Here is a 26,088-nt window from a genome sequence, read left to right as displayed (position 1 = left end):
CTTCACTGCGGAGATGCTGACTAATTGTAGTCACTAAGATGCATAAGGACGCATAAAGGCACAATCTGCTTGACAAGCACCCAGTCGTTGAAGCTGGAAAGATAACATCAAATTCTCTCTTTATCAAACAATGGCGCTAACATTGTGAATATCCACGATACGACCTCGAGATATTTCTAGATTTCGAGGGAATGGGTCAGTGACTCGGTGCTGGTGGACTTTCATTCAGATATATTTTTCTGCACCACAACTCCAGAGCAACCCACCGCCACAATCATGCAACACGTGGGAAAGGCAACAAAAACGCGCTAATATCGCGAAATGTCACGTCCAAACAGCCGATTCAACATCCATCGAAATGCTACGCGCAGCTTATTGCGCCAACTAATCGTCATAGTCAGGTACGCCGAATTCCAAACCAACCAGGCCGCTCTCCCTGTCAGCTTGTGCGGAAGATACCCGCCCTCCTCGTTCGGCAGTTGCATCAGCGCCCTTTCGTTCCCAATGTACGCGAGCGTACCCATATTACGGAACGAGAATGGAGGCGACTTTTCCAAATCGCCGTGGTTGAGTCGCGCCGACAACCATTTGGCTTCTTGAGCCGTCACCTGCGCCGTTGCTGGGGGTGAAGCGTGCTCAAGCATCGCATTGTCACCGAGGGCGAAGACGTCCTGAAGAACCGCCGTATTCCCGGTCTCGTCTTCCAGCTGCACGCGTAAATGGCCGTCTACGAGCAGTGCGCCTGTCTTCGGTGCCTTTTTGTACGCCCAGGAGCGCTGTGACGCGCCTTTTGGCCCTGTTTTGTCCTTCATGATTGCTGATTTCGTCGGAAACACCTCAACGCCACGAAGGGAATGAGTGATGAGCTCGTTCATGGCATTTCCCGTCACCCAGACACACATTCCAACACCGACCTCCCCTTCCTCCTTTGTTCTGAGTGTCAGGCAGCTACGAGGGTCCTTCTCGTACGGCGGCTTTGTGCCGGGAGCTCCCCAGCGGAGATCTTCAATATGATGTGAGGTCCGTACATCAATCCCCTCTTTCTTCATCGTTTCTTGAGCATAACGGGATAAGGACTCGTCGAACATGGAAAGGACTTTCGGCGCCACGTCGTACAGCGAGATCCGTACCAAACCATCCAAGGCTGGATACAGTGTAATGAGGTCTGTGGCGATAAAGTCCCGCAATGCTGCCGCGAGCTCTGTACCAGTGGGACCGGCGCCAACGATGGCAAAGTGCAATAGGTGCTTTCGTAGTTCGTCGCTGGTTGTCGGTAAGATGGCTAGCTCAAAACATTCGCGGACCCGGCGTCGGACACGGCGGGAATCACCAATATCTCGGAAGAAGATGGCGTTGTCCTTTACGCCAGGTGTTTTGAACGTTCTGCTGATGGCTCCGACCGCAATGATCAGCTTGTCGTACGGTATCTCGAATGTTTCGCTACTCTCCCATTTATCCGCAACGCCAGAACCCCCTTCGTCTTCCTCGGTATGAGTTAACGTGACGCCGCTCTTGACGATGGTCGGCTCACACAGCACCATCTTGCGGTCCAAGTCGATAGCACGCGCCGCCGCCTGGATAAAGCCCACCCGTATCGTGGGATGCCGAACTGGCTCGACGATGTGCGAGAAATCCAAGTCACCGCCAGCGGTGTCCGTCAAGAGCGGAGTGAAGACAAAATATGACCGCGGCGATATGACGACCGGAGAAAATTCCCTGGGTGAGAGCTTGCGAGACACCGTATACCCTCCCCATCCTGATCCCAGGATAACAACACGCTCTTTGTCATCGCGAGGCCTTTTCAGAATGTCTGTGGTGAGTGTTTCTAACCCGCGCCATTTTTGCAGGGGAGAGCACCGACGAAGAGCCCTATACACATACCTCATTATGGAAGAACGTATGAACCATTTCTTCCGAGTCTCCTACTGGGGAGGTTCAACCCCAGTTGTAGGTGAGGTTTCCACCGCATAATGACCTCATCACTTCCGGACTAACCGGGCACAGTAAACCATAAACAGTGGAGCCGGTCTATACAAAATCTATACAAAATGCTAATGCAAACAATACACGGGCAAGGTTTGCGCATCTGCATCGCCCTGTGGCGCTGTCCTTGGCGACTTTCGACTTGGTGGAATGGCGCGCCTAAGACTCGTGATCCTTCGCCCCGAACGTCTGCACGGGTCGATTTAAATTCTTCGGTCCTCGCTTCGAAATTACAGGAACTAAAACCATTCACTCATTCGTTCCCTTTCAAGATGCGGACATGGTCCAGGACAGGCGGTGTTTCATTGAGTCTCAAGAACTCTCTCGCCACAACACGTCGGACATACGCGACAGCACCGCAGAACAGCCAAACTCTTTCCCTCCGTGACGGTCGCACTCTCGGATACGCCGAGTATGGGAACCCTAAAGGCTTTCCACTGCTGTATTTCCATGGTTTCCCGTCGTCGCGCCTCGAGGGCTCTGCATTCGACGACCTAGCACGGCAGCGGAATCTCCGCGTCGTCGCGCCGGATCGGCCTGGATACGGTCTATCCACATTCCAGCCCAATCGCCGGATCATGAACTACCCGGCTGATATTCAGCAACTGGTAGACTCGCTAAGAATCTCGGAATTCGTGGTTTTGGGAGGCTCTGGCGGCGGACCATACGCACTTGCCTGTGCTCACTCGCTACCGCATGAGAGACTGTCGGGCGTAGGTATCATAGCGGGAGCCGGCCCTTGGGAAGCAGGGAGACAGTATGTCTCGACGGGAAGGAAATTGACATCGCTCGCGGCGACTCACTCCCCGACGGCACTTAGAGTGATCTTGGATGCTTTTGTAGGTGTCTCCCGCTGGGCCGCGAGCACAAGCCCTGCAACCCGGTGGCTGGATGACTGGCTCGAGAAGCAAGAGAGCGCGGAAGATAGTGCACTGTTAACCGAGGAACGGCGCGAAATGATGTTGGCAATGGTATTCGAAGCATTCGCGCAGGGAGGTGCTGCGACTGTGCAGGAAGCCGTTCTCTTGACGCACGATTGGGGGTTTCGGTTTGAGGACGTCACCTACAACAGCGTCCGAATCTGGCATGGCCAAAAAGACGCGCAGCCTCCGATTGAGATGATTCGCTATATGGCCGAACGGTTACCGCATTGCGTACTTCACGAAATTGAAGGAGGGACTCACTTTACCGTGGCCGGCTATATCGAGGAAATTCTGTCAGAGCTCGTTCCTGAGGATGTGCTGAAGGGGTATTTGGCTGCGTCTTAACCAGCGCGACCCAACCCAAAAGATGCAGTATTGCGTCAACGTCTCCGCTCCTGTAGCATTACAACAATCCCATCTCAAAATGACAAGTATGCTGCTACTTGATCGCGTGGATGGCATTGTAGGTACTCAAGGTACCGATGCCCTAACTGTACCAGACAGAATCCCGGATTTTAATCTTTCGCCCTCAACAATCGTCCCGGCGTCACCTCCTAAGGCAATTGAAAACTGCGAATAGGCATGGCAATACAGCAGGCGCAAAATGACCTGGCTCTAAGACCGAAGCAGATGTTCATGGAAGAGCCTTACTGGCACGAACTTCCCGGCCATGGCCGAGCCTAGAAATTCATCGGCAGCGACAAATCCAAAAAGTCGTCAAACAACGTATCTAGATCCGCCATATGCCCTATCCCCCAGTCCTGCATCTCGATACCGTTATACTGTTCCATTGCAGCCGCACACTGCAGCTCTGGCTTGTTCTGTGAATTCATCGACTGCGGAGCCCTCGCCAAACCCGCGCGCCTGACAGAGAGTGTCGGTTCGGCAGTATCCGGATGGTTGGCTCCTCAAATCTCCTGCGGCATGATCCAGGAGGTCTGCTGTGGCACCAGTCGGCTTCTAGCTGGGTTAATATTCTGGTTACTTTCCCGGATCTGCTGTAGTGCCTGGTGGCTGAGCCGGGCCATTACCTCGGCTGAGTACCACCAGATGCGCTGCTCTTCGAGCAGGCTGCAGCATGCTTCAAGGTCGGCTGCCAATCTTGTTTGTTGTGTGATCAGTTTGGTCGGGCGATACTGCTGGTAGAAGACGGTCACGGCTGGCGAGATGGCATACGGAATGATAGACAGAGGAGGAAGGGCCCGCTGGCACTCCGTCGCAACGATGGACTGGATCCGAATGGCGGCGAGGCCACGTTGAATATGCGCCATGTTGTTCGGTTCTGAGCGTGGAGCTTCCACCAAGCGGTGGAAGACAATTTCCACTGCGTGATGGTAGAGTTCTAGGGCAGCTCGAGGGACGAAAGAGTCAGTATAATTAATGAGGTGAACAAGAAGCAACGCGTACAGAGGGTCAGCCAGATGTCGAATGGGGTCCGTGGCTCCCGATGAGACGATAATACTGAACTGGGTCTTTCCAGGCTGATGTCGTCGTCTCGTAGATGGCAAGGCCGACCAAACATTGATGCAAGGAGCTTGTCTAGGCTCCACAAACACCAGAACAGCTTGCTGTAGGCTGGCTCTTCCTTGCCGGGCTGTCTCCTGACTTCCCCGGCGGCAAGGGCGAGGACGAACACGTTGACCGTGTCACGGAGGCGGATATTCGGCAATGGGACTTTGTGACCGATGACGGCCTGCGGAGTATTGGTCGTTCTAAGTGGGACGCCCAGGAACCCGGCATTACACAGGGTCAGCGTGCTATGCTGGAGAGGGCCAACAGGATCCTAGGTCTGGAATCCGGACCGCAACCGGTTTCTTTTAGGGCTATTGTCTAAATACTTTACGCATATCAAAGGCCATCTCAACAATTCTCGGCACTCGCATCGCGAGCACAATTTCACCGATTTATCCCATTATATGCTACGCATTCCCGGTCACAGAAACCGCCTTTCCTTCAATTACCTAGAAGACAGAGCCTACTGCTTTGTAGGTTTCCAGTATGAGGACGTACTCGATACCCAAGCATCATCAAGGTACATTCTGTTCTTCACTAACCATAATCAACTAAACCAGTGCAAGCAATCCAGCACATGCAGTCCAACCCAGATTGATCCCTCCGACCCATCGATCAGAGAAGCCGTCCAGAGTCTCTCCTAACCCGCCTCAATCTCATCTCATGACTCACTCAAGCAAGCCCTAAAGCTTCCCCAAAAGAAAGCTCGTCGCATCGGGCACATCATCCAGGTAACTCAAATGCGCCGCGGTGATAACAAGCGTCCCCTCACAAACCAGATCCCCAAACGCACAGATGATCTTCGTCTTGCCCGTGTCGAAGTTCGGAATTCGCCCGCCATCCTGCTGGTTCCGCGTATCACCATACAGCACCACGCCCTTGATCTGATCCTTCACGGCGCTGGAAAGCTCCGAGATAGCGGCGTGCATTACGGCAGCGCCCTGACTGTACCCTCCCGCAACGATTTTGGTATTTGGGCACTTGGACGCCGCGAGGTTGAAGAGGTCTTTCGCCTCGTTGATGGCGACGCTGTTGGTCCCGCGTGGCAGGAAGTTCGAGGCGAGGTCGGCGATGTACGCGGGTGCTACGCCCTGGCAGGCGACGGACCCGGGGCGCGCGAGTTTGAGCGCGTTGCAGGTTGCGGGGCCGACGGTGCTGCCCTGTGATGGATTAGTGGGTGGCTTATAGGGATCTGACTGATGATGGATATGGAACACTCACGAGGTAGCCCAGCTCAGTGGAGCCGCGGGCGAAGATGAAGGTTATGTCTTCGCAAGTGCCGACGCGGAGCTCGTTGCCGGTGACTGGTGTCCCGTTGTTAGCTTGAGCTATCTCTAACAGCGTGGGTGGAGGGGATAGCATACGCTGGCGCTCCTCCAGGGGGATTGGGTTTGCTGCTGCAAGAGCAGCGAACAGGGTAATGGCGAGTTGTTGAAGCTTCATGGTGCTTGGTAGATGGTGCAGTCGCTTGCCTGGGGCTTGGGCTTAGGCTTGTTTGGTCTTGGTGGGCTGGTTGCTTTGCTTTGCTCTGCTGCTCTTCCACTTCCATATTTCGAGGGTCTTTCTAGCCCTCTTTATACCCTCATCTGAAGGCCTGTCCACCACCACAACCGGCACTGGAAGTCTTGGACACTGTCGGCAGTTATCTCAGTACTACCATCTTCAAGGCCTCTTCATCCAAAGATCCTCGGTATCCCAAGGACACACCCTCAATCCACGGATGAAGTAGGGTATCTACCCGGTCACACGACGGACCCAGAGTAATACCTCGAGTAGAGGAGTGTGTCGACCACATGCCAGATGCGCACTGTTGCATGGCCGCACTGACACTCCTGCGCCATCCGAGGGCTTGGTCCTTCTTGAAAAGTATAGCGTCCAGTCCCCTTTGCAAGCAAGGTTTCATCGTCCAGCCCTGCATGACTTGGCGAGGCCTTTTCTTGCATTTGGATAGGTAGGGCACGCCTCTGCAGAACCGAGGATGAGGGCTACAACTGCCGAACCCCACAGTTGGCGCTCTGGGGTGCATCTCCCCGCATTTTGGTGCCGTGCGTATCCGGCACTGGTCGAGAGTTATATGTGGAGGGGTCGGCGCGGGCTCCGTGATGGATTTGAGCGGAACGAACACGATTCCCCTCTCCCAGCATTCTAGTGTTGCGACCTGGAGAGAATCCGATGTCAGCCGTATCAGTTCATCAATGAGTACCCAGAGCGTCACCGATCTGCCGGGGGAATCATTGGGAATCCCATTCCAACTCCTACAGCCATGCGGCCCATCAAATACAGCATACAATCGCGATCAAGGCGCCAACCTCCACCCTTAGGTATCCCTAACCCCCATCCTTGGTCGAATAGGTACCTATATCAAGAGTCCGAGTTATCCGATCAGCATTACGGCCATTTAGATATACGCTCTTGAGAATTGAGAACCCCACCCTAAGACAGCCATGTATGAAGACCACGCAACGCCCCCGCCTCGCGACATTCATCGTCCACCATAGAATACAGGAATATCCACACACAATGCCAACAAAACAAAGACCAGGACCCCGAACAATGCCGAAGCCACGCGATGCAAGCTCAACCCTTAAGGTACGCATCCAACTGCCCACTATTGATACTCAAAACCAGAATCTAACACGCACCAAGGTAATAATAATCGGCGCCGGCCTAGGCGGCCTCGCAGCCTCCATCTCCATCCGTCTCGCCGGCCACGAAGTCACAGTCCTCGAATCCGCGCGCGAGATATCCGAAGTCGGCGCGGGCATCCAATGCCTCCCAAACAGTACAAAGATCCTACGGGCATGGGATACACACGGGCATCTCGACTCCAAGGCCTCGACGACGCAGACATGCAACATCCTCAGCTGGAAGGGCGGGCAGATCTCGCGCATGGACTTCGCGCGCGCTGGAACCGAGCTCGGGGCGCCGTTTCACGATTTCCATCGCGCGGATTTACATGCGTTTTTGCTGGGGAGGGCGACGGAGTTGGGGGCGGAGGTGTTTACGGATTCGGAGGTTACGGATGTGAAGTTTCATCATGAGAGTACGGCTACGGTATATATTAAGGGGGAGGAGGCGCGGACAGCTGATCTGGTTGTTGGCGCTGATGGGATCAATTCGCGCACGAGGGAGATCTTACTGGGACTACCAGAACCGCCGCATCGGACGGGTGATATGGCGTACCGCATTCTTCTTGACGCGAAGGATATCCGCAAGACTGGAGACCCGGGCTTGACGAAGTATCTCGACGAAAAAGCCGTGAATTATTGGTATGGGCCTGGGGCGCATGTTGGTACGTCCCACTCACTCAATAACCCCAACCCCATCATGCCTATGAAGTTGGTACATGCTGATGGCTGGCAGTGACATACCCCCTCCGCGACGCCACCCAGCTCAACCTCGTCCTGCTTGTGCCAGACAACATGCCCGAAGAAGGCCCGTCCACGCTCCAAGGCTACGTCAACGAAATGCAGGGTCTATTCCGCGACTGGGACCCCAATATCGGGAAACTCCTCTCCCTCTGCCCGTCGGTGCTTCGCTGGCGTTTGTGCATCCGCAACCCCCTCGAGACATGGGTCCATCCATCGCAAGCCCTAGTCCTCCTCGGCGACTCGGCGCACGCAACACTGCCGTATCTCGCTAGCGGAGCAGGCATGACATTCGAAGACGCGGCTGTCCTCGGCGAGTGCCTGGCACGTCTTGAGTCTAGATCACAGGCCGAGAGAAAGAAAGCATTAGCAGTCTACGAGCACTGCCGGAAACAGCGGACAGAGACCGTTGTCGCGAGGGGATCGATTCAGCAGGACCTGAACCACCTAAATGACGGAGTCGAGCAGGAGGACAGGGATGCCAAGATGCGTGCTTTTGAGGACGTCGAGAGGGACTGGGCAGCTGGGAATAGGGGACCACTGCCGAGTGGACTCAGGGAAGGAGAGGACCCGCTGGTTTGGCGGAGATACGGGGTCGGGGGGTGGCTGTTCTCGTATGATGCCGCGGAGGACGTCGAGGAGAAGTGGGCAGCGGCTGCGTTCGATCAGAATGCACATGCACCAAGACCAAGCCTGTAGATGGTCTGATCATGAAACCCTACCCTACCCTACCCTATCCATAGGCAGCCGTGCTCGGAAATATACGGTGGATCAAGCAATCAAACTTCTTCAATTGCACTCACAGCTCCCAATAATCTCATTAGAAACTGACCCTCTCCCAAAACCCAACCACCTTTGGAAGTGTCAAGACCCGGATTTCCCGCAAAAAACACCAACCCCTTATCACCGCGCATCCGGTAGGTATCCAGCAGATCAAACAACCTGCAAAAAGCAAAAAGCAAAAAGCAATTCCGACACGGGGAATCGAACCCCGAGCTGGTGTGTGAGAGACACCGATGTTGACCATTACACCATATCGGATAGTGGATGTGATGTGCTTCAGAAGTTGCGTTGATAAAAGAAATTTCAAGAGCAAGGATTTCCACGGTGGAACGGATCCACCGCATCACGTGATAATGGTAGGCTCAGGGCTGTTACGTAAGTCGGGACACGTGATGCGGCGACAGGCTATCCACAAGAATAAGAATCGAGTTGTTGGAGTATGTTGACTGGTTTGGGGATATTGTGCGATTAGGGAGGCACGATGGACTGTCTGTGGTGATGCAGAGGGATATAGTATTGGGGTACGGTAGTGGTGCAGGCGCGGCGAGATGGAGTTGCGAGGCTTCCCGAGGCTTGCGGTAAGGAGGCAGTTGGGAGTTTGAGAAACATGGACTTGTATACCTAGAGATAAGAATAAATTTGTGTCGATATGAAAAAAATAGCACCGCTGACATGGCTGGTAGATCAAGATGTGGAGTTGGTAAGACATGAACAAAGCTTCTATGATGCCTGGAAAGAAGTATATTATGGTACATCCGACCGTGAGGAACATATACATCGACCTCACAGATCAAAGCTAAAGGTAAATATAACAAAACGGCCCCGACGTGGTATCCAGCAACTCGCGAATCGTGCGATCCTCCGCAAGGACATCAAAATACTGCACATCATCGAGCGTCGCATTCGCCGGGTTCTCAATGCCCAGACCAGGCAGGATGGTCGGCCCCTCAACGACAAACGTCCTCTCGCGCGGCGCCAGGTTCTGCCACGTCCAGAACACGCGGTCGATGGCTGAATGATGCAGGTAGAAGACCGGGTCGCCGGGGGACGCGAAGAAGTCGCCCGCGGGATCGCCGGAGATGGTGTAGTGGCCGCCGCTGTGGACGCCCAGGTATCCGTTGGCGAAGTCGCCCTGCAGGCGGGACTGGAAGTCGGCGATTGTGGAGCGGTTGAAGAGGTCGAGGACGTTGTCGATTTTGGTGTAGGAGGCGGCGTCGACGTTGATGTCGCGGCGGAGACAGCGCGGGTTGTAGTCGAGTCCGGTGCCGTTTTGGACGTCGAGGCCGGGGACCAGGAGCGTTACGGCTAGGGGGCCGAGGTTTGCTGTGAAGCTGGTATTCATCAGTATATGCTTTAAGAAAAGTGATGATGAAGAGCTGATGGGATGGGCATACTTCTTGAAAGGACCGGACGTCACGCAGCCGCCGCCGTGGCCGGGCTCAAGAACGATACCGGGGGCTGCGGTAGGCCCTTCGTGGGGAATGTACGAGCCGTCACCGGACATGCTGTACTCGGAGCCGTCGAAGATGGGGGAGTTCAGGGGGTCGTCGGCGTACTTGGGCCACGACCAGTATGGCTGGTAGCCCTTGTAACCGCATTCATTGCGCAGGGCTTGTTCGTACGCCCAGGTGAAGTAGCGGTGCCATGTCAGGAAGTTGCCCTGCGTTATTAGTATCATCTATGAAGAACTTGTAGACTGACGTACGGTTGTGTGGATGAAGATGGTCTGGTTGATGTGAACCGCAACGAAGTCGTCGAATCGTGTGCGCGCTCCAGGAGCGAATGAAGGGTCAATCTTGGATGGCGAGTCAATCAGACATTGGACGGCGTCGATGTACTCTCTGCGCTCCCTTTTGCTCAGCGAGCCCCTATGCATGGATTAGCCATGCGCAGCAACAAGAGCAACGGAGGCGTACCATTCACGACGGATGGCCGCATTCTGAGGAGTGCAAGTACTGTTAAAGTACCGTGGCTTCGTGTACTGGTACTCGATCTGGTTGACCAGCGCCTTGCCCGCGAGGATATCCCACTGGTCGACATTGAAGGCCGAAGCTTGAGGGACAGCCGCAAGGGCTGCCACGGCGGCGGAGAGCGAGAAGCGCATGGCGAGGGTATGGAGAGGAGGGGGTAAGATGAAACAGAGGGTGCCTGGAGTAGAAAGAAAAGAAAGAAAGGATCGTCGTACCGGCCGGGATTGTTCTTATACCGTGTGCAAGCTCCTTTTCAAAGAATGCTCTATTGTTCCGTCCGAGGTCGCCACGAGGCCGTTGGAGCTTGGCCTGGCGGTGCTAGCTGTGTATGGTAGGAGACAGACGATGCATCGAATGAATGCTGCCTTCCATGCAGCGTGGACGGCGAAGACTTGATGGCGTACGGGACGGCGCTGCCACTGAGCCGAGTGGAGATTGCCATAATACAATGGTTACTGTAGAGCATCGGCCCATGGAATCTCGCTAAATGGCAATCTAAACTAGCGGCATTAGGGGCGTTGCTAGTCTGCCTGTGGGCTTGCTAGTCGCTGCCTTGTGGCTTGGGCGTCCGGGGTATCCGAGGGCTTGAGCCTAAAACGACCAGGTCGCTGGGTGGTTGGGTATCTTTTCCTAGTTTTTCTCTGGATGGAACTCTGCGCATTGAACCACTGAATGATAATATGAAACAAGAATGTGTGCTGGGTTGCATCCAGGCAAGGCATCTGGCGGGCGAGACTAGGGCTGGCCAAGGCGCCATCTCCAGGCTAGAGTCGGATTGACAGGGTTTCTTATGGGGTCAATCTCGATCGCACGGAGTATTTCTCTTTGATCATGAGGGATTAACATATCCCTGTTTTGACCATAGCCCCGGAAGACCTCGGAGTCGGAATGCTAATGATATTAGCTAAACTGCCAGGAAATGGTAGCGGTAAATCCTGCTGTGGTTAATATTGCTGCTTGACTCACCATATTCTGACCTCGAAAAAGAGCTCGTATTCTTTTGACGGCTCGAGATAAACCTTGAAAACGATGTGATCGATTGTCGATCCCCTCAAGGGCCAATCCGCTGGTGAACAGCTGTATCCGCGTACCGGGCGCATCGGCCCTGACGGGACCAGCCCCCACCGTCTGAGACTTGGAGTCTTGCCCCAAGCAGGGTGGACACTGTGCCCTAGGCAGGTGGAGCAGCGTTCAAAGAAGGTTTGACCGTTCATTCTCTGGCCCCTGCCGTGTTTCACTCTCACGCCTGCCACCGGAAGGGCTCCCAGACGGGCAGAACTCCGGACTAGAGGAATACATGGATTTCAATAGAGATGGATAGTCAGGAGGATGGTGGCAATATACAAGCAATATACCAAGGAGCACGGAGGAATAGGAGGCAATGTCCTTGATACTCAGGATCTGTCCTTCTGGTCTGGGTGCGCCTTCCTGGAAAGCAACGGAGGATATCCGGATCAGCATCACATCACGCTCTCCAAATCTCCAAATCTCACAGATACCCGGCCTGATCATCACTCGCGGTGCCACTTGCACATCTCCAAGTCCAAGCTCAGCACTGACAGCATGACAGGAGAAGAGTCGAGTGTCGTTGTCCAGACTGCACCTGCCCCTTCCTCAACCGCCAGGGATGATGACAATTATTGGTCTTGGCCTCTGCCACAATCCTGCACCAAGCCTTCAGCTTACGGCATAATTCCGGCCTTGGGCTCTTGTCGGTGGTCCTTCAAGTGCCAAAGCCATGCCTCGTGCCTCCCGCGTGGCTTGATGCAACCCAACGGCTGGGAGACTGGGAGTTGAAAGTTCATACAGAGTATGTACGCAAAAATACTCCGTACAGAGCCTGAGAATGCACCCCTTGCTGGCCTTCGTTTCACGTATCGATAGCTCCAAGGCCAGATACACATTCCAGGCAAGGGCCGTGTTCTGGAATCTGGGCTTCCGGGGATATCCCTTGATCCAGCCACGAGCGAGCTCCCCAGCCTTGTCTTTGTCCTGCGTAAGCGCTTTCCCCCATGTGTGCTGGCTGCCATGTGGGATAATCCTTCTTTGATCCTCTGCAAATGACAGCCTTTTAAACCAGAGCACACCGTGGATAAACTTTGCCACTGCTTGATCGTAACTCGCTGTTTATCATACCGTTGGCCGATAGATTTCATCGCCGGCCTCTCATCCTCTTTTGTCACGACGGTCATTTAACAGGATGTGGGTGCAGACTGTATAAGAAAGGATCTGTTTCGGCCCCTCTGCGATCTTGCTGCTTTTCCCTTCTGGTCGTCAGACCTACACCGACATGACGATCAGCAATCTACCACCGCTGGTAGCGCGACAATATGCGACGGATATCGACAGGTCGGAGGTCGACTTCTCATCGAACAGCCCTCGGATTCTGGCCATCGTGGGCACATTAACGGCTCTCGCTGCCCTCCTAGTCGTACTGCGCTGCTACGTCCGACTCTTCGTCTTGCGCCGGTTCTACATTGAAGATGGAATCATGGTGGCTTCAATGGTACGTTCGTACTCCCTAGAGAAAGGACGCCTCTGACAGTTGGCTAGCTGTGCTCGTTCGGGGTCCTCGCGTGCTTTGTCGGCGAGAGTCACCATGGGCTGGGTCAGTTCTACGAAGCCATCTTTGCCAACGGTGACTTTGGAGAGCTGACCAAGTGGTTCTGGGCGCATGCGATCATCATCGTTCTGGGAATCAGTCTTGTCAAGATCTCCATTGGGTTCTTCCTGCTCCGATTCACGGCGCAGAAGAAGTTCTTGAAGAAATTCATCATCGGATCACTCGGCTCGTGACCAACTCCCTGGCCGTGACTCGGGCTAACGTTCTCTAGTCTTCCTCGTTCTATTCACAATCGCCTGCATGTTGACCTTGATACTGCAATGCATCCCCCCGGAAGCTGCCTGGGACACAGAAGTGGCGCAGAAAGAAGGCACCAAGTGCTACTCCGCTGCGACCTATCTGAAGATTGGCAAATTCAACAGCTGTACGTCGAGACAATATCCATACTAGAGCTAAACCTGACCATCACAGCGATCAACATCGTTACCGACTTCCTCTACGCCACCCTCCCGGTCTTCATGTTTCACGACATCCAAGTCAACCGACGGACAAGGGCGTCCCTCATGTGCATCTTAAGTCTGGGATACTTGTACGTCTCCCTGGTATCATCTGAATTCCCAATTAACGAGAAAAGTGCCTGCGCCGCGGCGATCGTAAAAGCCGTCCTGCAAAGTCGCATCTTTCAAGAGAGCGAAGCATACCGCGACGCCAACTACCATATTTGGAACTCGTCAGCCTCCCATGCCCCCGGCCCCATTCTCTGAACAATACTGACAACATGTAGAGTCGAACTCAACGTCGGCATTATCGCCGCCTGCTTCCCGACCATTAAGCCTCTCGCAAAGAGTCTGATAGGCAGCACAAAAGGCCTAACAGGCTACGGATCACGCAGTCGAAAACGAACGGGGGCGGAAAACGCCTACTACGGACCGAACAGCCATGCTCTGGCATCTATGCATCGCAGCCGGATGGATCCTGAGGAACAAAAGTACCACGTCCAGATCCACGCGAACCATCCTTCACTCTCTGGGTCCGACGGCGGGAGCGAAGAGAACCTCGCCACAAGCAAGCGGAAGTCGTCGATTAATACACGCATCATGCAGACGACGGAGGTGATCGTGCATACGGAAGACGGCAATGCGAGTGACCATGACCATGACCGCGGGTCATCCTCGATCGGGCCACGGAGGACGGTCGAGGATCGAATATGATGCCTTCGACGGAGTTTATATGGAGTTTAAATGTGATGCTAGCGGCTCTATTCTATCGTCTTTTCATTTGTTCGCTATACCCGGTGTTTGGGATCACGGTAGGACCTTATACAGAGAAATGGGCTATGGCCAGACTACGTACCTTCAGACAACATTGCTCTACCCTTCCTACGGTCCTATGCAGCGGTGCTATTTTAGCCCCGGTGCTATATTCTTAGCCTCATCGCTATCCCTCACGGACGCAGCAGACACGGCAGAGGCCCATAGTGGCGTTGGCGATGCATTTCCCGGTTACGGAAGCCTCCGCCGTCTAGAGTAGACCCTGGCCGGTGAGAGCGGATCTAGAACGGCCGTACTCAATACGGGTCAATCTACATCTATATTGGGCCCATTCCACAATGGCCTTGTCCTCCGCAGTGCTCGGCCTTGGCTAATCTACATCCATCCGCCACCGGCCGAGTACAAGGTATTACTCCGTCGTAGTCCCGAGCGATGTCGGCGTGTCGCACTAGGCAAGGCCGTGTCCAAAGATCATGCACGCAAGCGATGGACAGTGTATACGGAGTCATGTCTTGTGGTCGACTGAGCCGAGGTTCTGCCCGTCCTCATGCCGGCAACAGCAGTTGCTAGTGCGTTTCGGAATGATGAGGTGACAGTTGGCAGATGTGGAGTGGAGAGCGCCGTAGGAGCAAAGTCGGGGACTAGGAGGGGCACCTGCGACTGCTTTACCTATCATGGAGGATTCCAAGGTTATCTCTGAACCTAACCTTGGAAGACAGTGTATGACGAGACATCTAACGGTGTAGTTCTAGCGATTCACGACTGGCACGGGCGCGAGATAGATGGACAATGAATGCGAAGTTGGATCGTATCTCAATCGCTAGCAATCCGAAGATGACGTGCTCTCATCGCGAGATGGATTCGATCTTTTCCCATCGGTATAGTTTCTAGGGCTCGTTTGTGGTGCGCGGATGCAAAGACGTTCCCCGTCCGGTAGGGTAGGGAGGAAATGATGGACAAGGGGATAACTGGTCAGCGCACCTCGTGTGTAGCAACGAGCTATTAGTATCAGGATCTGAGACACACTCCGATCGAAGATCAGGGCTGTTCTATAGGTACCTATTTACGCCCCCGTGTGGAGCTGAGATTTGCGGCTCAGCCGCAGCCGCAGCTGCCAGGACAAGGCACAGAGTATCAGGAGCGAAAGCACGGTCGGAGAGTGCAAGAGCCCAGTTGAGACTCGCTATGGGTAGTTGGGTATGTTTCAACGGTTGCTGGCGGCCGTTGCGGTCGGAAGGCTCATGGTGAATACCCCAGCGAATGGGAGACTTGATCGAGCCGTTGCAACGGTCGCATGCGGTGCGGAGTATCGAGACTCTGGTCCATCGCTCATTGAGGAGTATAGTATGAGGCTGGATGAAACGCTCTGGTGAAGGGAGGGAGGCTCAGAGCGCTTGAATGGACGCCTGCCAATACCGTTTTTGAGGAAGAGATTGAGAGGGTAAAGGGAACTGGAGGGAGAAGTCTGCGTAGAGCAAGGAGGAAGGATGGTTACCTCGATTACAAATCCAAAGCCCCCTTGCCTTGCTGCAGGTTGCTCCATCAGGAGTCTGATGCCTGCTCGCAGGCGAACAATGCCCTTGTGCCTGCCCAGGAAGTGAGGATTGCGAGTACATAACCCAGAGTCAACAGCGGCCGAATGGTTGATAGCAAGAGAATACTAATGAAGCAGTTTGAGGTGATCGGTCGTATACTGCTGAGATGTAGAACAAGTATAGAGGCCTGTGCCACGAGGGCTCAGTCCGAAACGCTGGAATGTGTGACGGGCCTTGCTCCAACTGAGCACCGTTCCTTCCTCCATGGATTAAGGAATCCTCCATGGATTAAGTCCTTCCTCCATGGATCGGGAGACTTTTCTTGAATGGATTCAGCTGGCGAAGAACCGTTCACTTGGCAGTGGGCTCGACTGCATGAATCACATCTGTCCCTCATCCTTCTTCCAGTCTGGTCCATCGACTGTTCACTGCTCATCGAACTCCTGATGCGCGACATACCTTGCACTACACCCCAGATCCAACGAGACGGACTGCCTTGTAAGCGGACTCGAGACTCGAGTCTTGCGTCACCCCAAGGCCAGTGGCTGTGAACCCTGCCCTGCCCCCCGAGCTGAACCGAGATGCTGCCCTCGTTTTCCCGCGAATGACCGACCGGGGATTCCATCTTATCGCCTGCCGATCGCTGAACAGACCAGGATCCCCCGCTCTTTGCCTGTTCCCTTGACTCTTGGGGCTACTTCAGGCGATGTACCAGAGGACAGTCAACACCAGAGTATGTTTGGAGGCGTGAGATCAGATTATCTCATGTGCAACCGCATTCCACGTTGCATTCGCTCGCACGGGTCTGCGAGTTCCCCAACGAAGGTGACTTGCGCCTTCCTGAATTCTAATGCGCGGGTGCGACTCGCAGTCTTCTGCAGACTGGACTGGAATGCACCCGGGTCTGCATCCCAGATCTATCAAAAGAGCCTTTTCGCGCCCTCCACGGCACCCTCGGCCGGTGGCTAACGCATGGGCCTGGTGATGTGCCAATCACCCGTGGATAATCCAGACAGCACGATGTGATATCCGCGGCGTTAGCCTGGTGACGAGGCGCAAACCGGTTGATTCGCATAGCAGGCGTCGAGGGCCGACTAGAAATCAGGTTCAGCAAGCCTCCTCGGAGTGCCGCTGTACATCAGAGCATTTCCATCCTCGAGCATTCGAGGACGGCCATGGTTGCGCAACGGCCCCTTGCTCTAGCTGGCCCTTGCTGCGAGAGACGGGTGTTGAGCCCGCGACACAAGAGGCGCCTGGCCAAGCAGCCCAGAAGTCGAGTCATGAGCTGACCTCTCAAGAGATGGCGCTTTTCCTCGAGACTGTTGGCTGATTCTGCCCGCGGATTGGCTCATGCCCTGGTCGATATGCCTCTTGCTCGTGAACCGCCCCGTTACGTTTGAATATGGACTGCATGGTGGCAGGGTCGGCCTATGAGATCCGCCATCTGGGTATACACGCGCGACCAGGGACGATTCACCCGCAGCGAACGCTCAGGGGCTGCGATCCATCTGGAAATCCAGCCAGTCGGTGCTCAGCGTCATCCCAGCTGACGCTGACCAAGCTGCGCCGTGGGAAGTGCGGCATCAGGCGACCAGCTTCCGTTGAGGACGCAGTGCTACGCAGCGGGCGATTCAATTAAATACCTGGACGGTGCGAACGTGGTTGATCGTAGTTCGCAGTCTCTGTAGCATAATGTTTCTTTTGCGATTCATCCATATCGACGATTATGAACCGAGTACAAGACAAGGTCACGGCAGCATCCGGGTACAACGAGACGGTTGAGCATGTCCGGGACGCCGAATATCCTACTTTGAAGGAGGTCATCTACCTGGATCACGCCGGGTCTACGATATACGCACGGTCTTTGATCCGCTCCTATGCCTTGGACCTCCAGTCGAGCCTGTATGGAAACCCTCATTCGGACAACACCCCATCTAGGGTTTCCGGTGCCAGGGTCGATGCCATTCGAATACAATTACTTCACTTCTTCGGCGCAGACCCTAACCACTTTGACCTCGTTTTCACAGCCAATGCCACTGCTTCAATTAAACTGGTGGGCGAGTGCATGTCGAACTATGCTCGCTCCCGTCGGGCATCTCCGTTCAGCAAGCGACGCGGCTTCAACTATGTATATCACCAGGACTCCCACACGAGCCTCGTAGGATTGCGCGAGATAGCCACCGGTAGAAGCATGTGTTTACGCAGCGACCGAGCCGTTGAAGATTGGATTGACCGGGGGGAGGGTTTCAGCAAGAGGGATGTCACCTTGTTTGCATATCCGGGGCAGAGCAACATGACCGGAAGACGGACACCTCGTTCATGGTGTGTTCATCTTTTCAGAGCTTATTGCCTGACTGACATCTTCAGGCCGGCTCGGATTCGCCGAAGCCATAGCGATACATATGTTCTATGGGATGCCGCCGCATATGCATCCACCGCTCCCCTGAATCTTTCAACCGCCGAATCCGCTCCTGACTTCACGGCGGTCTCGTTATACAAGATATTCGGCTATCCTGATGTTGGCTGTCTGATAGTCCGCAAGGCCGCAGCTTCTATGCTCCAGCAACGACGGTACTTTGGCGGCGGAACTGTCGACATGGTCGTCAACTCTTCCTCGTCTACTATATCTCCCTGGCACGCAATGAAATCAGACTCACTGCACGACATCCTCGAAGATGGTACCCTGAACTTCCACTCCATTGCCGCTATTCCGCATGCCATCGAGGCTCATCGCCAGTTGTTCGGCACCATGGGCAACATCTCCTCCCACTGCGCCTATCTAGCGGCACATCTATATACACAGCTGGCATCTCTTCGGCATTCAAATAACTCCCCACTTTGTCGGATCCATACCGGCTCACAACAACCCGGTTTTGGAGATCCCTCCCTTCAAGGACCGACCGTCGCTCTTTCTGTCCTCGATCCGTCAGGGAACATTCATGGGTATGCAGACGTCGAACGGCATGCAGATAAAGACAAGATATACCTCCGCAGCGGAAGTGTCTGTAATCCCGGCGGCATGGCATACCTTGGATGGACCAACATGGAAGACATGAAGATCGCGTGGAACGCTGGTCATCGTTGTTCTCATCCCATTCAAGAAGTTCACGGGCAGGCTACCGGTATTGTACGAGTCAGCCTTGGGGCAATGAGCACGTTGGCCGATGTCGAGGGATTCGTGGAGTGGTTGAGCAGGAACTACCTTGATCGCCACATTGGACTTTCATATTCGAGGCAGCCAGGGGAGTCCGAGTGCTCCTTTGACATGGTCAAGGAGAAGGCAATTGGACAGGAGAGGAGTCGGTTGGGAAAGGCGTCTAGCCGTGTGCGGATGATTCTTTGTTGGCGCTACTGACTACGATGTTGCAAAAGAATGTTTTGCTGTGAAGTGTATATAGTCAAGTCTAGATTGTTGTCTGTTCACCGTTATCCATCCGGCGCCACGTTGTCGCTCATATTTCGATTCTAGCTGGATCTCTCATTTCATCCCCACTATCGTTGGCCTCCAGCCAGATCCATGCATCCATTCCAATCCTGCCTGGGAGCAATGCACGCAAACCCGGGGTACCTACCGCACCGTCAAGTCACAGCGCACCATTATCCAACGGACGAACCATCCCCACACCCAGCCAATCGGGGAACCAAGTCCGGCCAGTCGAATCGACAACGTGCGACCCATTCTCCGCATCCCTGCGTGCAATAATGAATTAGATTGAGGACTGGACCGGGGCGGATGGCGATGGACGCCCTCCTAAGTAGGGGAGTCACATGGACATGAAGCCCTAACCAGCCGGGAACCCCCCCTCTGTATGTGGCCAGCCCTGGCTGACCCAACCCCTTTTTCATGCCGACATGGATCCTGCTCTATCCAATTTCTGTTCTTGACAACCCAGCCCATCCGCACGAGCGGGTGCGCCGGATTGCAGGGAAGGGTACGAGGTGCATCGCGCTCGTGTACAGTGCAGGGTCTGAGTGCAGGGTTCAGGGAACATGCATCGCGAACCGAACGGGCCTTCAATTGTCAACCCTGCTTTGCTCCGCCGTGTTTTGAATACCTAGACTCTTACATACCCCTGTCCTGGAAACCTTTCCAGGGCTAAAAGCTAGAAGCACCGGACCTCGATCCCAGTCAATGACCTAGCCACTCAGGTCTGACGGTTGTCCAACAGAGTTTTCATTCCTGGTCTCGGGCTCCTCCTGCCGCATTTTCATCGGGTCCGGTCGAGGATGGGAGATTGAATTTCCCCTTGTGGAAAATGCTATGGATCTTCTTCGCAATGTCTCGCTGGATTGGGAACACGCGCGCATGGTGCAAGGCTGTGACGCTGCGAAGGAGATGGACGTTAGAGATTATGGAATATGGTATGCCATTATATGCAGGGTAAAGCAAATGACTGCGGAAGCTGGAGCGGCCCCCCGATGACGTCGTTTTTGACGTACTATACTTGAAGAGACAACCGTACTTTCCGTTGTCATTTCCTGGTTGTTTTGTTGCCTTCCTCTATATCTATCTTGGTTCTGATTGGCGGTCGTTCTTCCTCCTACGGCCTTGCTTGCTTTTAATTTGCCCTTTGGTGGAGGCTACCCAGCAGTGGAAGACTATCCGGACCCGGCGCTCCTTCTACTTCATGCCCTACCTCTGCTCAGTCCGTCGGTGTTAGCCAGGTACGGACTAAAGGTGCATTGAGGCAAGAAAGGACGTGAAAGATGAAGCTGCGGCAGTGTAGGTGTCTTTCAGCTGCAGAATAGGGCTGCATAGAGAGGCAGATGCTTTAGACAAGCGCTGTTGTGGATCGGTCGCAGCGGGTAAGTCCTCTACCCCCGTAGATTCTTGCGCTCTGTTGAGGTCCGTTGGGTTGCTGGCGTCCAGCTTCAGCTCGCCGGTTGATTCACCTTGGAATTTACATCGAGTCAATCTGTGAAGGCATGTCCTGTGAGGGTGCCTATACGTAAATAGTTTGGATAGCTCTGATTCATTAGCGAGACCGGATACAGATGCAATCCATCCGGCTTTCAGGGACCGAGGTGCCTCCCCGACAAAACGACAAAGCCATGGCGCTCAATGGTGAACATAAAGGAATCCATAATGTGCCTTCTCGCATTATCATTGAAGCCGTAGGGTTTTCTTTGTGTAGTTGTTCTCCGCTGTCCTTTGCCGTAATTGTCCTTTGTCATGATAAACCCTTTGTCAACAATGGCTATATATCAAGCAAGACCTTCACCAAAGGAGGGCATATCATCTACAGTTCTACTTCTACGCTTCATCAAGCAAGATTCGCAAACTAACCGCAAGCTAATCCTAGCTATTAACATCAATATGAACAGCCGTTCCACAACAATGGCAATGACCAAGATGCAGATGCAGGTGGTAGACCCCCCCACCCCCTCAAAGCCCTGCACAACCTACGAAACCATGTGCAGCCACTGCAAATTCCACTACGTCCAGCTCCGGCACCTCGCCGTCCTCCCCGAAGACCTCACCTACACACGCGGCACCTTCCCCGTGATCTTCACCATCCACGTCAAGCTCGACCTAGGGCTGGACGAGAAGCTCGTGCACGTGGACCACGGCGAATCTGCCGTGCAGACAATGCGGGCCAAGTTGCTGGAGACGTATTTCGTCGCCGTGCCGATCTACAGCCACTACAGCTCACGAACGGAGAACGGGACGACGCACGTGCATCAGAGTCTGCTGTTTGATTTCCCCTGGCGCGTGAATGGGACGAAGGCGTGGAGGGCTTTTGTTGCGAGGTACGTGAGTATTGCCGTGTTTGAGAAACGGCATACGTTTAGGCCCAAGGCGCGGGTTATGCCGGCTCCGGAGGAGTGGGAGGTTACGGTGCCCGGGGCTCAGGAGGAAGGGCATCTTTGTTGGGTTAGGTTGAGGTGGTTTCTTGAGAGGGAGGGGGTTGGGGCGTTTATTTAAGTGGTTTAACAGGTAGATATGTTAGTGTGAATGAATTCTGTCTTTGATAGACTATAAATGTTAATCATAAGTGTGTAAATGAGTACTATATGCTACAGTAGATTTCCCCTCGCCCACTCCTCCGCCGTCTGGAGATGCATCCCACGCTGATGATTCCACGTCTCCTTTACATCCCATGCTACGCCCCTGCCCTCGCCGAAGACAACCTGGTACTTGAACAGTCCGTTCTCAGGCTCCCTTGCGAGATCGTTCCTCGCGTCCATCACCGTCCTAACCTTCCTCTCAACTGTCTTCCCCGTCACTCGTTCCACGATCTCCGCCACTTGTTCATACGAGACCGTATCCCCAGCGACATAGACAGCCCGATCAACAAACTCATCCCTCAGCACCAACTCCGCCGTAACCCTCCCAATATCCACGGGCCCCGTAACCGTAACGCGATTGTCCCAGCCCCCCAACGCCGTCACAACATTCTGCGACAAATCCACAACACCAAAACTCGGCTCAAACAAGAACGAAGTAAACATCCCCGTCGAAACAATCACCCATTTTGTTGTGTCTTGCGCCCGAAGCAAATCCCGCACATCAAGCTGCTCATCAAACAGATCCTGCGCTGACCCGCGCCCGATAACATCGTAGTCGACCCCAAATTGCCACGGGATGTACCGGGGGATTTTAGTGTCGAGAACGGCCTTTGCGAGTTTGATCTGTGTGCCCCGGCCGGCGGAGAAGCCGGTGCAGGAGATTATGGTGTCGTAGGCGCTGAAGAGGGATGCTAGGGTTGATTGCGTTGAGGCTGTTATGTCGCCGGGGACTAGGGTGATGTTGTTTTGGCGGAGGATTTCGAGCTCTGATGCTTTTTGGGGACTTGGGGTTGATATGCTGGATGGACGGAGGAGGACGGAGATGTGTGTCTCAAGAGGGAGATTGGGGTGTTTGGCTAGGGCGAGGAGGACCTGCGTGCCTAGTTCGCCGGCGCCGATGACGAGGATGTTTTTCGACATTGTTCTAGCAAGAGTGATGGTGGATATATGCAGTAGGATGACTCTGGGTTAGGTGTCCATCTTATACCTAGGTATGGTCATGCGTGGTTGGTAAGCGATCTTCGTTCGGCGACTTTTTGCACCCGCGGAGATACTCCGATACGGTATCCTGTTGTGGCTTACACCTTCTATATAGATATATCGCTGGTATACCCTTTTTGGTCCAATATCCATTAGGCAGAAACCCTTGTGCCTGAACCAAAACACTGTAGACTGGCGACGGGAGTACTTGGCATGACTTGTTAGAGGGACATATAATCCTTTAGCTTCCCACCAAGCATCAGCACAAATATAGAGATGCTCCTAGCCACTATTCTGATTTTATTCCCCGTGGCCATCGCCGATATCGTTGCTCGGAGGGCTAGACGGCGATCTGGCCAGCACTCTCAATGCGAACCCGAGCCATCAGCAACGCCGCGTAATGTGGAATACGCTGATATCTCTATGTGTGAATTTGAGCCAAAGGACCATTTCCGATTCCACTTCGGCTCCAGTCAGGTCCGGGTGTATGGGTATCCGTCCCGTGGGGGAATGTACGTGATAGATGACTGTACGGCGGTCGAGTTGGAGTTTCTGGGCTATGACCGCTTGGATATACCAAAGGGTTTTGAGGCGTCGTCGCAGGAGGAGGAAGATGAGTTTTGTGACAAGAGTTTGTTGTCTGTTGCTTGCATTCGACGGGTGTAAGTCTAACAGTGACAGTGCGCCGGCTGGGCGCTGCGTACTGGGAACGGTACTCCGACCTCGTGCGGTGGGAGATCGTGCATGACGGGGAGCCAAAGGATTATGTGCGGGTTGGATGGCCACAGCCTGGAGGGGTTTGGGTCTTGGATATCACTGGTACTGAGGCGATGGAGAAGAGGGCTGCATTGTTCAAGAATGCGTTTACCATGGAGGAACATTGCAGGCTGATTGAGCGGATGGGAGGGGGTTTCTACAAGGATCCGAGGGATTGTCCTCGCATTAATCTGAATCTCTCCTAGGATCGATTATGTGTTTCCATGTGGTAAAGATGTCTACATAGAAAGTCATGTGATTCTCCTCGCTTCGTTGTTTCCTTCGCCGTGTTCCCCTCCCCTACCGGTACTCTTGTCTTCGCACATCCATCCATTGGCCATTCCGGCCTTTGCTTTCCAAGACCCCCGACAAGAAAGGCACCGTCTACTTGTCACTTGCTCTCGAACAGATGGACCTCCCGAAATGCGTCCGGCTTCCTCCTGCACTCGATGTCGGTGGGTGACAACCCCGCACAAGCCCACCCTGCCACTGACAGCCTTAGCTCTCGGAAGAAACGATGTATAGCACCACGCCAGGGGCAGCCATGTACTTCATGCTCTCAAAAGAAGTGGAATTGCGACCTAGCGAGTGGCACTCAGGCAAACTCCAACCGATCACCGATTGGCAGTCCTCTTCATCGTCCTGTCTGTGGGTCTGAGACAAGGATCGCTCCTGCCGAGGCCAAGACAGCCAGGGACTTGCAGCAGCCGGATGGCGCTCTTCCACCAGAATCTCTCTGCAATCAGCTTATCGACCTGTATTTTGATCTCATCGATGAGAAACAGCTGCTCCTATTCCATCGCGCCACGTTCATTGCAGCCCAGCGCGCGGGACAAATCCACAATTTCATCGTGCTCGGGATGATCGCTTTGATGGCTCGGTGAGAGTAATGCATAGAGCTTCTTGGCTCGAACTAATTGCTCTTGGTTGCAGCTTCTCGGATCATCCCTACTTCAAGGGCGTCCATACCTGGCACAGAGCGAGACCATGGTTCAAAGCAGCAATGCAGGCTTTCAATTCTCGGCCGGAGCTGATCGATTTGCCGTCTTTGCAAGGTGCCATCTTGCTTTCGTTTGTTGCACTCGCCGAGGGAGACTCTGCCCAGGAGGCGTTGATGACATCTCAAGCTATTTGTATGGTGCGCATGTTGCGCCTACCCGAGAATCTAAGTACGGACCCCATCCAGCGTGAGGTGGAGATTCGAAGTAAGTACGAAGATAGCCCAGTCAAGCTACACAGCTAACCGACTTGGACAGTCTTTTGGGGTATGTGGATGATGGAAAACTGGCACGCAGCGCGGGTTCTCATCCCGAAGCAGCTCGTGGCCAGCCCTACATTCAAGAGCCTGCTAGAGGAAGAAGCCTTCAGGAATATGAAACCCACCGATCCACCTGACCAGTACGCCGAAACGCGAATCAATGCTTTGGGTCTGCGATCAAGGGGTCTCTGGACTTGGATGATTCCATTATCAAAGTTTCATAACCAGGTCATGCGGCTTAACGACGAAATAGTCGAAAACACGATCAGTGAGAGCGAGATCCGTCGGCGAGTCAAAGGCATATCGGATGATATAGATCAGTATTTCCGAGACCTACCGAGCCACCTTCAACATACATCCGAGAACCGAGAGAGATACTTCAGCCGGGGCCTAGGCCGGGAATTCACAATTCTTCAATTGAACTACCACCACCAATGCCAGATGCTGTTCTATCAGTTTCTCAACAAGAAGTACACCTCATCAGAAACGAGGTTTAACCACGAAGATGCGATGTGCGCGGCGAGATGCAAAGCGCATGCAGCAGCTCTTAGCCAGGTAATGTGGGACACTAATTCGCGTCCTGGGTCGGAATGCCTTTGGTCGCCGGTTAACGGGCATCTGCTAGTTGTATCCTCCTCGGTTCTACTTTATACTTTGATGTTTGATACGGAGGACGAGAGCATCGCGAGGGCCAAGGAGCTCTTAGAGCAAAATTTTCTTATGCTCCTCCAATTACGCAAGCACTGGTCACTCGTGGAGCTGTCGATGGCTCGACTCAAAGCATTTCACCGAGCCTGTCAGAAGAACAGTACGCAGGAAAATTTCGACATGGACCGTTGGATGATATACTTTCTGAACCGCTATGACGCCAACGTCTCGGAGAGGTATGACGATGGCGTCCATGGCTCATTACCACTCGTGCCTAATCCTGACATAGAGCCTGCAACTGGCTCATGGTTGGAACTGTGAGTGGCCCAATCGATGAACGCTGTTCACCTGGCTCAAGCCTCGCGATACTCCAATAGCCTACGGCGATCCCGTCTCTCCAATCAGTATCCCCTGGCCGGTCATAGAGTAACCGTCAATAAGTCATGTCCGGAACAAGCCGAGCTCGGCAACAAGTCACACCAGGGCAATCCATCGCTTGTCGGCGCTTTTGCAAGATGATTGGCCGTT

The 26,088-nt window shown here is 54.0% G+C and overlaps 11 protein-coding genes across 11 annotated transcripts; 6 read left to right on the top strand and 5 right to left on the bottom strand.

Moving 5' to 3' along the window:
* Positions 1–308: 308 nt before the first annotated feature.
* DSM5745_11151 (putative pyridine nucleotide-disulfide oxidoreductase) lies at positions 309–1,886 on the bottom strand (the record flags this gene model as incomplete). The annotated part of the gene is made up of 1 exon (XM_026753167.1): positions 309–1,886. The coding sequence occupies one exon, from the start codon at positions 1,884–1,886 to the stop codon at positions 309–311; it is 1,578 nt and encodes a 525-aa protein (XP_026598242.1).
* A 369-nt stretch (positions 1,887–2,255) lies between these two features.
* DSM5745_11150 (alpha/beta fold hydrolase) lies at positions 2,256–3,251 on the top strand (the record flags this gene model as incomplete). Its single annotated transcript, XM_026753166.1, has 1 exon — positions 2,256–3,251. One exon carries the CDS (start codon positions 2,256–2,258, stop codon positions 3,249–3,251), a length of 996 nt encoding a protein of 331 aa, XP_026598241.1.
* A 432-nt stretch (positions 3,252–3,683) lies between these two features.
* DSM5745_11149 (transcription factor domain-containing protein) lies at positions 3,684–4,789 on the bottom strand (the record flags this gene model as incomplete). Its single annotated transcript, XM_026753165.1, has 4 exons — positions 3,684–3,866; positions 3,938–4,230; positions 4,314–4,689; positions 4,745–4,789. 4 exons carry the CDS (start codon positions 4,787–4,789, stop codon positions 3,684–3,686), a joined length of 897 nt encoding a protein of 298 aa, XP_026598240.1.
* Positions 4,790–5,101: 312 nt separating this feature from the next.
* On the bottom strand, positions 5,102–5,861 carry DSM5745_11148 (cutinase family protein; the record flags this gene model as incomplete). The annotated part of the gene is made up of 2 exons (XM_026753164.1): positions 5,102–5,578; positions 5,640–5,861. 2 exons carry the CDS (start codon positions 5,859–5,861, stop codon positions 5,102–5,104), a joined length of 699 nt encoding a protein of 232 aa, XP_026598239.1.
* A 1,110-nt stretch (positions 5,862–6,971) lies between these two features.
* DSM5745_11147 (uncharacterized protein) lies at positions 6,972–8,485 on the top strand (the record flags this gene model as incomplete). The annotated part of the gene is made up of 3 exons (XM_026753163.1): positions 6,972–7,007; positions 7,065–7,710; positions 7,782–8,485. 3 exons carry the CDS (start codon positions 6,972–6,974, stop codon positions 8,483–8,485), a joined length of 1,386 nt encoding a protein of 461 aa, XP_026598238.1.
* An 880-nt stretch (positions 8,486–9,365) lies between these two features.
* DSM5745_11146 (tyrosinase family protein) lies at positions 9,366–10,673 on the bottom strand (the record flags this gene model as incomplete). Its single annotated transcript, XM_026753162.1, has 4 exons — positions 9,366–9,900; positions 9,964–10,229; positions 10,275–10,437; positions 10,486–10,673. 4 exons carry the CDS (start codon positions 10,671–10,673, stop codon positions 9,366–9,368), a joined length of 1,152 nt encoding a protein of 383 aa, XP_026598237.1.
* Positions 10,674–13,402: 2,729 nt separating this feature from the next.
* Positions 13,403–14,313, top strand: DSM5745_11145 (uncharacterized protein; the record flags this gene model as incomplete). Its single annotated transcript, XM_026753161.1, has 3 exons — positions 13,403–13,526; positions 13,574–13,832; positions 13,887–14,313. The coding sequence occupies 3 exons, from the start codon at positions 13,403–13,405 to the stop codon at positions 14,311–14,313; spliced, it is 810 nt and encodes a 269-aa protein (XP_026598236.1).
* A 3,321-nt stretch (positions 14,314–17,634) lies between these two features.
* On the top strand, positions 17,635–19,263 carry DSM5745_11144 (uncharacterized protein; the record flags this gene model as incomplete). Its single annotated transcript, XM_026753160.1, has 2 exons — positions 17,635–18,230; positions 18,276–19,263. 2 exons carry the CDS (start codon positions 17,635–17,637, stop codon positions 19,261–19,263), a joined length of 1,584 nt encoding a protein of 527 aa, XP_026598235.1.
* Positions 19,264–21,246: 1,983 nt separating this feature from the next.
* On the top strand, positions 21,247–21,834 carry DSM5745_11143 (uncharacterized protein; the record flags this gene model as incomplete). The annotated part of the gene is made up of 1 exon (XM_026753159.1): positions 21,247–21,834. One exon carries the CDS (start codon positions 21,247–21,249, stop codon positions 21,832–21,834), a length of 588 nt encoding a protein of 195 aa, XP_026598234.1.
* Positions 21,835–21,926: 92 nt separating this feature from the next.
* DSM5745_11142 (aromatic alcohol reductase) lies at positions 21,927–22,838 on the bottom strand (the record flags this gene model as incomplete). The annotated part of the gene is made up of 1 exon (XM_026753158.1): positions 21,927–22,838. The coding sequence occupies one exon, from the start codon at positions 22,836–22,838 to the stop codon at positions 21,927–21,929; it is 912 nt and encodes a 303-aa protein (XP_026598233.1).
* Positions 22,839–24,103: 1,265 nt separating this feature from the next.
* DSM5745_11141 (fungal specific transcription factor domain-containing protein) lies at positions 24,104–25,881 on the top strand (the record flags this gene model as incomplete). The annotated part of the gene is made up of 3 exons (XM_026753157.1): positions 24,104–24,534; positions 24,588–24,859; positions 24,911–25,881. The coding sequence occupies 3 exons, from the start codon at positions 24,104–24,106 to the stop codon at positions 25,879–25,881; spliced, it is 1,674 nt and encodes a 557-aa protein (XP_026598232.1).
* Positions 25,882–26,088: the final 207 nt, after the last annotated feature.

This window comes from Aspergillus mulundensis, assembly GCF_003369625.1.
Source record: "Aspergillus mulundensis strain DSM 5745 chromosome Unknown scaffold_21, whole genome shotgun sequence".
Classification (NCBI taxonomy): Eukaryota; Fungi; Ascomycota; class Eurotiomycetes; order Eurotiales; family Aspergillaceae; genus Aspergillus; species Aspergillus mulundensis.
The sequence above is the reverse complement of the archived record's forward strand: the minus strand, read 5'-3'. Positions and strand labels throughout refer to the sequence as shown.